General features: G+C 37.2%; 1 protein-coding gene across 1 annotated transcript in view; it reads left to right on the plus strand.

Annotated features, from left to right (window-relative positions):
• Positions 1-4,772: 4,772 nt before the first annotated feature.
• Positions 4,773-12,993, plus strand: part of HMGCLL1 (3-hydroxymethyl-3-methylglutaryl-CoA lyase like 1) — a 198,039-nt gene continuing 189,818 nt past the window's right edge. The window contains exon 1 of the mRNA XM_032864504.1: positions 4,773-5,232. Coding sequence (XP_032720395.1) covers positions 5,125-5,232 — 108 coding nt within the window. The 5' untranslated portion in view covers positions 4,773-5,124. The remainder of the gene's footprint in view (positions 5,233-12,993) is intronic.

The following is a 12,993-nucleotide window of genomic DNA, read 5'->3' on the forward strand; positions in this document are numbered from 1 at the left end:
GCTGGAGCACATTAGCCTTGTGATACTTGCCAAAGTTCTACAGCATCATTGTTTGAGACTCACCATATGTGTCTTTGATCCCTGCCCAGTAGGTACCTTGGCTACATGCCAGTTTGGTACTTATTACTATTACTATTTTGATTTTTTCACTTGCTTCTGATTTTATTCATGCTGTCATCATACAAACCCTTAAACAACCATCTTTGGGACCAAAGGGACTCACAGAATAAGCTGTTTTAACTAGACCTTTCTCCCCCAAGAACTTAACCATTCAAGAGGATTGGTAGTGGTCAGTCTACCCCATTTTGGGTTGATTGGCCTCTGGAATACAAACCCATCCCCATTCTATTTTTGAGAGGATATATACTTTGTTTAGGATACAGCCAATGTATAGCTATGTAATTTATTGTTGTCATTTTATATGGAGAAGAGATAGGGAGAGGGATGGGAGTGTGTAAAGAGAGCATATGGCTTCTGTCTAATTTTCTTTTTTGCAGATGCGTCAAAATATAGGAACTCTACCATGAGTTTTGCAGGTTCTCCAAGTTAATGTTCTCAGTTCATTTCACCATCTCCTAGATTCTATTTTTGCATTCCTAGAGGTGAGAGGAATTCCAAGAACTGAAAAATATGTGCAAACAAAGTAATCATAAAGAAAATAAAATTCCAGTTAGAATTCTGATAAGTATGGAAGACTTAGCTGATGTGAGAGATGCTGGTCCCTCCCCTCAGACACTGATACCCAGGATAAACCTAGGGACTAAATATTGCCAAGAAGCCCACAAAAGGTACAGGTCTTTATAGCCAGAGGTTGGGACTTTTATTGCATAGGAATGGAATATCCAATGACCATCTGAGAAAGGGAGCTAACTGAGCCAAGATCATGATCCGTTGGGTCTCCAAAGTCAGTTCCATTTATATGAGATGGAAAAGGTTCACCTGAGCATGTGAGTGGGAAGTGAAATCCCTGTAAGAAAACTGAAGCCAAATTCCATTGTGTATGGTTTTAAGTTCTAGGTTCATAATGTTCTCATGGTACCCCAAGCTAAGATTTTAACAAAAAATAAATCCCAGAACTGTCACACCAAACTCATTGTAAATCCCCACCAAGCCAAAGTGAAGCCATTCTGTAGGGATGTATAAGTAACCCAGACAAGATTCCCATTGAGGCGGGGAGCCTTGGGATACCTGGGTGGCTCAGTCGGTTAAACCTCTGCCTTCCGCTCAGGTCATGATCCCAGGGTCCTGGGATTGAACCCCACATTGGGTTCCTTGCTCAGCAAGAAGCCTACCTCTCCTTCTCCCTCTGCCTCTGTCTGCTGCTCCCCGTTTGTGTGCTTTCTCTCTCTCTGTGTCAAATAAATAAATAAAATCTTTAAAAAAAAACCTTCACCAAGGACCAACTTATATTAGTAAATTACTAACAACATGAGGAAAGGCTTGTATATGAAACAAAACTTTGTTAAAAACAAAAATAGAAATTGACAGAAATAAAACCGTTGTGGAAGATTTCCACCAGTGGGTTGTTTTTGGAAGATTAATTAGATAATTTTTATATAAACATTCACATGATTGTATTCTAGCTATCTATCTCCCTTTCAAAAATAAGTAAAAGGCTATGCTTTAGAAGATTATTAAAAATGATTTTGATTATATGTACATGTAGGAATATTGCATAGCCATTAGCATAATAGTTTGAAAGAATTTAATTCAATGTTAAATGAAAAGGGCAGAATAAAAAGCAGAGACAGAAGAATGTTAATTTATTTTCTTTCTGAGAGAAAATATGTTAAAATATTTCTAGCATTAGAGCAATGGTTGAATTCACTGATATCTTCATGAATCTTTTTGTTTCCCAAAATGTGTATAATATGGAACAAGATTCAAATGATAGTACAGCACGGGAGAGCCCTGGAATTTTGAGAATTGCAAATACTTTGAGATTTCTGCAGTTAACAAGTTTGGAAATAGACAGAGGAGATAGGACTGGAAAAATAACTAAGAGCATTCTCAAGAAAACTTGAGCGTCATTTTAATGAACCTCTCAGCAAAATTACGAGAAATCTCTAAGAATTTTAAGCTTAGAAATAGTGATCATATATATATTTTCAAAAATTGCTCCAGCTATACAATGTGATTTTAGGAATGCAAAATAAAACAGAGAGCCAGAACCACCGTAGTAATAATAGCTAAAATCTATTGGGCACCTACTCTGTGCCAGAGACCATGTGTTCATAACTTTATATATTGTAGCTCATTTAATCTTTGCAATAGCTATGTCAGGTAGGAAACTTTATCATTGCCCTCCTATACATAAGGAAACAGAAGCTAAAGAACTTGCTGAAGGTCACTCAGTTTATAAGTGGTGGAACCATGCTCCCATCTCTGGTGATCTAAAACCATAGTGAGGGCTCTCTCCCTCACTGTGCTATGGTGGTGACTTTCAAAGAGAAATGTGGCAGAGAGAAGTCAACAGGAGAATACAAAGAGACAATGGATGGGTCCAAGATGTTAATTGACATCTCTTCTTGAGAGATTGGATTTTTGGTAGCAGCTTAATGAGGGAAGGGAGTGAAGAACAATTCAGGAAAGACAGATACATGTGAATGTTTTGAATGGAAAGTTATTTATATTCACTAGAGGAAACAGGAACTTAAATTGCTTTTAATTTGCAATGATTTTTTGGATCTTCTCGTATGTGAAAGACTGAAATGCAATGAAACAGAAATAGCTTAGTTCTGATGCACAATGATCATGATATACCACACACTTTGTGATTTTTAGAAAGTATTTCCTATACTTCTCTGAAGAGCTCAAGTTTCTTAACCTGCATATGGGGAGAAAGAGCTACATTGCCCGCCACAGGGATTTTCTGTATTTACTCTCATTTCATCTAGAGCTTTCTTGATTTGCACTAACAGGAGTACATATTGAAATTTCATCCTAATGATAAAAAGGAAGATGTACACTAATGTAACTGTAAAAGTTTATACATTTTCAGCATTCATAATTAACTTTAATATCAAAACGTACCTTCCAGCAAAAGCCCATCTATTTTCATGCTCTTTCATTTGTGAGAGTTAACATTCTTAAGATATTTGGTTCTTATTATTGTTAATGATTTTGGTAATTACAGGAATTAAAGGTTACATTTTTGATATTACAGCATTTTCCATATTAAAGGCATTAAGTCTATGTCAACAAATATTTTCCTATTTTAAAGGCTTTTCTGAAAAACAAAACAAAACAAAAACAAAAAACCAAAACCCCACTATATTACTTTGGTGAACTATTTGGGATATGGCATTTTCTGAAGACCTTCCTATTTAGAAAACTATTAAGCAGTAAAGTTTACTTCTAGGTGTTCTTCATAGCAAAGGAACATATAATTTTGGCTAATCTCAGAAGTCATATTCTCCAAAAGCTTAGACTTGACTATTAACTGTTAGAACTATTTCAAGTTATAAAGGACTGACTCCATTCTGAAAGTTACCTTGTTTACTGTTGCTCAAATTGGACCTTTTAAATTCTTTCAAAAACAATGTTTCCTATTATAGTATTACAACAGGGAGAGAAAAAAAAAGGTAATAGGCATTGGTGCAACCAGAGTGCATTCATTTGTGGAAGAAAAATAATTAACCATTGAGCTCTGCTAAAGACAACATAGAATAGATTTAGCTCTACGAATACACTCCTATAAAATTGTAACTTTCAGGAAAATAATAATTGGATTTTTTTTTTTTTTTTTTTTTTTTTTTTTTTGTACTTTAAGAGTTTTAAAGTCATCCAGTAATTGGGTAACTTCATTTTAGCAGTTCAGGGCATGTTCTCCAAGTTAACCTTCCTTGGTCAAAGCTGTGAGGTCTAAGATTCCCTTCTCCTCTTTGCCTTTTCCAGTGCTGTTCCACTAAGGAACTACATGGATCTACATAATACCTCTCTTATTCTTTGCGTTTTTCTGTCCTTGACTGCTTTATTTCTATTGCCTGTGGAAGGTGGAAGTCTCACCACTCTCCCAAGTAGTAATGATTGTTTCCTTATTCTGGGTATTAAATTCCCTCTAAGTGTGTTTATATTATGTTTTACAAGACAATCTTTGGATCCTTTCATCTGGTTGTGCAACATCAGCCAGCTTCGGATTTCTATTTGCTACAGCGACAGGTAGAGCTGACTGGTATGCCTGGCCATGCACGCTTGGCTGCACACGACTGTTCTTGACGAATGTCTGTTCAGTTGCAAGCTGCTGAAATCACTCTGTTTCAGAGTGGGTCCAGGTGATGATAAGTGTGCCCATGAAGGAGAGGTGGTAGGGAAATGGTCCTTTCCAGGACCAACGCCCTGCACACCAAAGATTACTCCTACTTTAATATCCTAAGGATTTATGTAGCATTTTTAGTCCCAATGAATTTAGCCTTTAGGGCTTTAACAATTTGGAGCCATGCATCTCTTAAGCAACTGGATTCCGGTTCAGTGCTTAACTTGTAGTACGAGCTTAAGGACAATTTACTGACTTAACCAAGTTACCTGTGACATCTCCCCCAATGTAATACTTTCTATATTTTCTCCTTTATTAGGTTGTGTTTTAACCTTGCAAACGAGCTCAAAATATTTTAAAATAGAGCTTATTGTCATCAAGCATAAACTCAAGTGAGTTCAACGCTGGGCAAATCTACATTAAGCATGAAAGTCTGCAGCTGGAAAGGAGCAAACTCACCGGCACAAAAACGCATGCGCCCTTTCTTTTATTTACACCCTTTCTCTTAAGAGCTCAATCAGGTGAGAAGTCGGAAAGTGGGGCGTGTGCAGAGAGCCCCGCAAGCTCAGCGCAGTAAGGAAAATGCGCCACACCTGAGCATCCTTGGGCTCAATTCCTTTTCTTCTCGGGTTACGGGTGCTGCGGGCCTTCGCCGCAGGTGCCTCCGGCACTCTTAGCCCCGGGCGCGGCCGGGAGTGCTGCCCGCTCCCCACCCTCCCGGCGCCGACGCAGTGAGCGGAGGAGCAGGGCTCGTGCTGGCCGCCTGTGGCCCGGAGGGGCGTGTTCTGGGCTGGCGCAGCTCGCTCGGCATCCTTCTCCTCCCGGCTCCTGGCGCCCTCCTATCGCCGTCTGCAGTCCCAGGCCCTGCCATGGGGAATGTGCCATCTGCGGTGAAGCACTGCCTCAGCTACCAGCAGCTTCTCCGGGAGCATCTCTGGATCGGGGATTCAGTGGCTGGGGCGCTCGACCCTGCGCAGGTACCACCTCGCGGTCCAGGGTGTCCCCACCCTTTTGTACACAGCCTGCTTTCTCCCTGTTATGTCACCACCGCACCCCAGGGCCCTCCCTGTTATGTCACCACCGCACCCCAGGGCCCTCCCTGCAGCAGTTCCGTCTTGTTTAGGCCTCACCTCTTAAAAGGTTCCCCATCCTGTGTTGTGAACATGCAGACCCGCCTCTATAGCTCAGACCCAGCAAAACCCCTACCTGTGGCCTTTTGCAGGATGCCTAACGGAAACTGTTTCTTTGTTTTTTCCCTTAGAGGGGCTGCATTGTAGAATATGCGTATCTGTAAGCATTCCTCCAGGGACAGTGCCTTTAATTTTCAGTTCCTTCCCTGTACTGTGTAACAAAGGGGACAATGTGTGGCAGAAAGAGGAATGAAGCCAGCATGTAAGGCTAGGAAAACATCATAGGGTGAAATTATCTAGCCTATCATTAATTATCCTTAATGTTTTTATGCTTCAACACACTTGAACAAGCTTGAAAAAACAGCACTTTCAAAGCCAAATTGATATCCCCGTGATTCCGGAATGCCCAGTTTAATAGGTAACTTAATTGTATCCACGTGTTTGCAGCTTACTGCACTCTCAAACAAATGGGAGGTAAATGGAAAAAGAAATGTGCTTTTCCTTTTAAAGAGCTCAAAATCTAAAATTCCACCAAGTAGTAACAGTGACGATTGTTATATGAATGTTAAAGCATGGAAAAAGGGAGGGGCAGTATAAGGGTTTCACTCTTTTTTTATTTTTTGCTGGATGCAGAAATGTTTATCCCTGATTCGTCTTGTGAATAATAATGGATTAATTATAGTATTTCAGTGGGTAAACATAATTTGACTATGTGGCTTTGAATCAACTCTTCCAATACTAGGTACCCATTTTTTCCTATAGTTTTACATTCTGCGTATTCTCAGTTTAGTGTATCAGTATGTGAAATTGTGATCTTCGTTCTACAAATAGTAATTTAGCATTTGTGGATTCTTTCAAAACCAATCAGAAGATACATTGCTCCTCATTACTTAAAAGATGGCCATGGTCATCTGGCTTGAAGCCTTTTGCTGAAAATGCATGAGAGGGAAAGTTATTCTGATCATATGATCCCATGTCTATTGAATTTTTCTACATTCTAATTTGATTTTTTGCTTTTATAGTAACTTTGCTTTTATAATTTTTTAACATTCTTATTCAGTCTGTTATAGAATCAGGAATGCTCTTTTTATTCCCTAACTCTGAGACTTTACATGATGTTTGTTGCTGTGTTAATACTGTATTTCTCTCCCTCATGTTCTGATTTCGTGGGCCTTGAGGGTAGTGATGGAAGCTAGGCTGCTACCTGAGGATATCTGCTTTGCCCTTTTAAGATGTGGAAGCAGGGTAATCAAAAGTGACTATGAGTGTGAGAAATAGCTCTACCTTCACGAAATAGTGACTTCTTCCCCTGACTTCTTTGCCTGGGAAATTCTTACTCATTTTTCAAACACAGTTTAAATGTCACTTTCTTTAATCAACTCTTCGCTCCACCCAGTTAATGCCGCATTTCTGTGCTTCCATGGCATTTTATGCATCATTCTTTGTCAGTACTGCTCATTGAATTATAGTTTTTTAATATGTTGTCTTATTTGACCTCCGCACCATTGACATCTGACACTTAACTCATTGCAACTGATCTTCCTTGGCATCTGTTTAATAACACCTGTAAGTGCTTTGAGCCAGGCGAGTCTCTGGTTCCTTGGTCTGGCACAAGTCAGACTCTGTGACCTGTTGCTGTCTGGTAAATGACCAGGTTCCTCATGACTTTGTATCCATACTCACGGTTTCAGTTACTATTTATATATTTGTGTCCTCCAGATTTATATTCCTGTCTCCCTCTTAGGCTATAGTCCTGATGTGCAGCTGCTCACTGGACATCATCACTTGGATAGTTCAAAAGCAGTTCAAACTCAACATTTCCAAAACTGGATTCACCTTCTCCTTCCTTCAACCCCAGACCTTCCTCAGTACTTGCTATTGTGAGAAAGCATCACAATCTGTTCAGTTCTATACGCTACCAGGCAAGAGCTCTTCATTTTCATTTCTCCACATCCGAAGTATCCCTAAGTCCTGCAAATTTAGCTCTTGAATTTCTCTGAAATCCATCTCTTTTTCCCAACTTTTGCTGCTACCACCAATTTTAAAATGGCATTCTCTCTCATGGTCTACTAGACAACTGCAGTCCTTCTGTAAACCCCTGTTCATGTAGCTGGTTGGGAGATGTTGTCTATTTCGAATGGAATCCTGCTTATCCCTCCTTTTACAGCCTGGTGTGCATTTCCATTACTTTTAGGAATGAACACCAAAACTTTCAATGTGTCTCTGAAGCTTTCTCTGTTATTTTCATTGCATTTCTTTGCATCATCATCTTAAGGTATTGTCTATAATGTGACTATATGCTTTTTAATCTGTAGCTATGAAGTTGTTAGTACATTTGTTAAAAACCTTAGGATGACTGGGGAAGAATTTTCAGAAAAGAAACAAGGTACCATTCCATTGTTTGTTGTTTTTTTAAATTTGTCTCAAAGGTTCTTTTTTCCCTCTTTTCCTCCTATTATGCTTTTCTCCCTTTTTTTTCCTTTTATAGCTTCTTTTGAGTGATATGCTTTTATTCATTTTCTCCCTACCATAACTTGTTAATTATATGCTGTTTTTACTCTACTCTTAGTTGCTATCTATAAGATGTCAACACATGACCTGGACTTCTTAAAATATTATGTAAATTGGTACTTTTGCAACTTATTAAACAGGCATATATAGTATTTTAGCTCCATTTCTGACTTCTGCTTTTTATATTGTTGTATATGTTAATTTTATATTTGTTATCTGTATGTATACAGTTGATATACATTTTATGTTAGAGTATTCTTCTTTCCTTTGGTCTTCATTCCTTTCTTCATCTCCATCTTTCCATCTGAAATTATTTTCCTTCAGCTAGAAATAGTTTTTTTTTCTATAGTCTTTAGTAAAAATCTGATTTTTTAAGTTTTGTTTGAAATTACATTTATTTTGATAATGATGTACATAAATGTAAGTTAACATTGGCCATAAATATATATGCCATATAAAGAATTAAAATGCATGACAACAGCACAAAATGTAGATTTCTCAATAGGTACAATGGAAGCCAGAGACAATGAAATGAACTATTCGTCTTATTTTTGCTTCTTTGATGATAGTCTTCTCACTGTCTTTGGTTTCCAACAGTAGGACTGTGATGTGTCTAGATTTAATTTTATTTGCATTTGCCAGTGGTTTGTAGCATTTTTTGGATCTAGGGCTCCATGCTTTATTGGCTTTCATCGATTTTAGAGAATTTTCAACCATTTCTCCTTAAGTATTACTTCTGTTTCCTTTTTAATCCATCCACTTGGGCTTATAATTTGAAAAATCTTCAAACTTTCCCTGTGCTCCATCTATTTCTTACATTCATTTTTGTATCTTTCATCCTTTTGCTCCATGTTCAGTCTGAAGATTTTCTTCTCACTAGTATTCCATTTCACTAATTCTCTTGAGTTGTAATTTGCTGCTAATCAAATTTATTGAGTTTAATTTTATATTTTTGAGTTAATGCATTTCTGTTATTTTTTAAACCACTTTTTTGTTCTTTGCCACAATTTTCCATCTTGCCATGAATTCTTGAGTATTTATCAGAGTTATTTTAAGTTCCATGTCTGATAACTCCAATAGTCAGATCTCTAGTGGGTCTGATTTGTATATCTTTTCTCCTCAAAGGCTTACTGATTTTTGGGGTGTGTGTTAGATATCTGAAATGAAAATTATAGACCTAATTTGAGATACCTCAAATTATCCTTCCCCAGAAAGGGTTCTTTTTTTCCTCTTATTTTCCTACTTCCCCTTGTTTGTCCTCCCCACCCCAACCCCACCTCAGGCAACCATCTGTTCTCTGTGTCTGAGTTTGCTTTTTTTAGATTCCACATATAAATGATACCTCACTATATTTGTCTCTCTCTGCCTGACTTATTTCATTAAGCATAATGCCCTTAATGTCTACCCATCTTGTCACAAATGAAAGGAATTTTTTTAAAGCTAAAAAATATGTCTGTGTGTCTATACTACATCTTACTTTTCATTCGTCTGTTGATGGACACTAAAGTTGGCTATTATAAATGACGGGGCAGTGAACATGGGGGTGCAGGTACCTTTTCAATATAGTGATTTCCTTTCTTCTGGATACTTAGAAGTGGAATTACTAGATCATATGGCAGTTCTAGTTTTAACTTTTGGAAGATCCTCAATACTGTTTTCCAAGGGGCTGCACCAATTTACATTCCCACCAATAGTACAGGAGGCATCTCCCCCCACCCCCCAAACATCCTTTGCAGCACTTACTTGAATTTTTTAAAGTGGCCATTCTAACAGTTCTGAGATGTGGAAAGGATTATTTTTAGCTTTTAGCAAATAGTAAATATAAGGATAGATTACCTTAAGCCAATCAGATGGTGAGCTGATTTGAGTCTGGACCTACTTTATTTGTGAGGCTTTGTCTTTCTCTCTTCACCCTTTTATTTTGTTGCTGTTCAGTGGTTCTAACTAAAAAGCCTAGCATGTTTACCTGGGTGTCTCCCGGTTGGGACCTAACATCAAAGTATTTTCTCCTCTGCCTTTAAGGCCTCTAAAAGCTCTGATGATCTTCTCAACTTCTCATACCAAATTGGCAAATGTTTCAAGAGGAAGTCATGGTCAATGTTGGTCTTACCACTTTGTCTTTCTTCTGCATGGTATATTGGCCACTTAAGTACTCACTACTTTGGCAATTTTCTAAGGCTATCTAACAAGTGTTTTCATTAATATTTTGTCCAGATTTTCTGGTTGTTCTTAGTTAGAAATTCACTCTGTTCAAGCTAGTTGAAATGCTAACAATATAAGAGGGAAAATATATTAAAAAAACCCCAATTATGCAATGTGATTGAAGTTGTAAAAATATATTAATTTACCATATTACAAAAATTTTGCGGTAGTTGTATTCCAGGTAATATACAAACTGTTTAGAGTAACTATTTACCTTCCCAACCTTATGAGATATAATTAACATGTAACATTGTGTAAGCTTAAGGTGTACAGCTTTGACACACTTATATAGGGCAGGATGATTACCTCCTTAGCATTAGCTAACACCTGAAACCCATCACAATTACGATTTCTTTTTTATGTTAAGAATATATAATATTTATGTCCCTAGCAACTTTCAAGTATATAATGCAGTATTATTAACATAATCACTATGCTATACATTAGATTTCCAGCAATTATCTTGCAACCAAAAGTTTGTATAGGGTAATAATTTAAAGCTCAAGATTGGATGCTTTAATGAGAAAGTAATACTTCATGGAAAAACAGGCTATTCTAATGGTTTTCACTATAAATAAAAATCATAAAAGAGAAAGAAGATATTTTAAAAATAAGAAACATTATGCTCCACTTCAGTATCTGCCCTTAGAGAGCAATGTACTATTTACTTCTTCACTGTGACATAGTTCAGTGAAATTTACTGAATGAATCAATAAATGATTAAATGGGTAGTCCCTTCATGATATTTTGTGTCTATTGATAAAAGTTTATTTCAGATCTTTTTTTTATGGACATGGAGTTGGTGGTAAACAAATTTTATTATTTCATAATCTTTTGCATTGCCTTATTTCATTACTGGTTGATTCTTTCTCTTTCTTTGTTGATTCCTAATCCTTGGGAGACATCTATATATTTTATCAGTTGATTTATAAAGTATTTTGTAGATTTGCTGATCCTCTCTTCTATATGTATATGTTTGTATCTTTGTGCATATGTATGACATGCTAACAACTGATTTTTATTTTTTGAAGAGAGAATCCTGTATTTGTTTTCTAAATTAACATTTTAATGTTTTTATCTGAATGTTTAGCTCCTGTAATTTTAGTTGTCTTACAAATAAAAAAGTACCTTAGGACAGTTCACATCCATTTTTCTGTGATTTTGTTTTAAATTGTGTCTCTAATAAGCCAAGCTGCTTATCTGATTGTCTCTATCCTTAATTAGGTGAATTTACCTTTAATTATGTGTGATTACATGTGACTCTTGATATGTTTATCCTATTTTCTGCTGTATCTATCAGCCTCACTCACCACTTTATATTTCTTATCTTTGAGGCTTTTTATACTTTTTTTTGGTGTCCTTATTTTAGATTTAAGTTAATACGCTTGTTTAGAACAAAAGATGTATTTCACAGAGTGAACTCATTCATCGTGAGGAAAAAGTCTGTTTCATTATTATTATTACACCATGGGTCCTCAGCTAGCATGTTACCAGGTATATTGCTGTTCTCAAGACTCTTTGTTAACCTAAGGTATCTCAGAGGTGGAAGTAGGTAGAAGTAGGGTTCTAATGACTTGTAGTACTAATGAAGACTATGATTTTATGCACAGGCACAACAAAGTTAGAAAGTTGAAAATATTCGTGGTCAGAATCTTAGTAAGTGAGCAGTCACAAGCAATAATAAGCCCTTTGTATGACTATATGAATTAATGGCTCAACTAAAGTAAAATCCAGTAAATTTCAGTGGAAATCTAATATTGGATAGAAGGTTCACCAGGACATTGAGTAAACTACAAAATAATGTCAAAACTGGGAGGTAAGAAAACTGGCAAACTAAGTTCTAATGGCTTTGGGATATAAAGGATACAAGTCCTCAAAAAGGGCTGAAGGACCGTCTGGCCAAATCACTTGGATCTCAAAGGAAGAGAAGTTTTTGTACAAATAAAGGGTTACAGTTTTCAGGAAGTAATAGTTGCAGATGCCATCCATACTTCTGGTCACTAAGCAAGTTCTAGAAAGCTAAGCAGTCTCTATATGCGAGGGTTACCGGGCAGATGCTTTCTGTAGGGGTGATCAGGTCTTCATTTAAGGTCAGAAGATGATGGAGATGTTCAGTAGAGGTTGTGAATGTGGTGCAGCTTGTTACTACAGAGCTGAGTTTCCAGATGGAAAATGAAAGAACTTGAGTCTTCACATAATGAGAAAGGCAGAGAATTACATGGGGTTCTATAGAGGAAATAGATGGTTGTTGGAAATAATAGAGAGGGAAATGACTAAAGACTATACAGGATTGTAAAATAAGGTGGGTTACCCTGTGTTTGATTCCCAATGATGTTGGGTTGGATGTGGTTCTCTTTGGGTTCTCCACATCAGCCAAGTCCTGGATTTAATTGCCTTTCAAGAGAGTCCTCCTCTTTTGAGCATGGAGACTCCAAATCTTGGAGTCCCCTTTAATTTGAGGTGACTCATACATACTTTTGAAAAAAGAAAAAGAAAAAAAAAAAAGAAAGCTTTTTGTCAAGTTCACATGGTGATTCCCAACTCATGAATGCTGAGACCAAGAGCAGAAAGCCTGATGTATGTGGCGTGGTCTCTGTACCGCTGGGAAGAATGCTCCCGTGCATACTTCATCACATGCATACTGCATCTAAGATGCAGCCTTTTTATTCCTTTTTCATATTTTACTTTGTAATCAATTAAGAGGCATTGTTTTGTATGAGTTTTCTATTCAGAGTACTTCTATAGTTCTAGAGCTACCACTGTGGAGGTATCAATAGGTGCTAGGTCCTGCCTAACTGCTTTATGTACAATACCTCATTTCATACTCCCCAACAATCCATTTTATAAACTGAATAATTGGGGTGCAGAAAAGTAAAATAATTTGTGCATGGTCCA

Source organism: Lontra canadensis, unplaced genomic scaffold, assembly GCF_010015895.1.
Source record: "Lontra canadensis isolate GAN:19392208 unplaced genomic scaffold, GSC_riverotter_1.0 scaffold27, whole genome shotgun sequence".
Lineage (NCBI taxonomy): Eukaryota > Metazoa > Chordata > Mammalia > Carnivora > Mustelidae > Lontra > Lontra canadensis.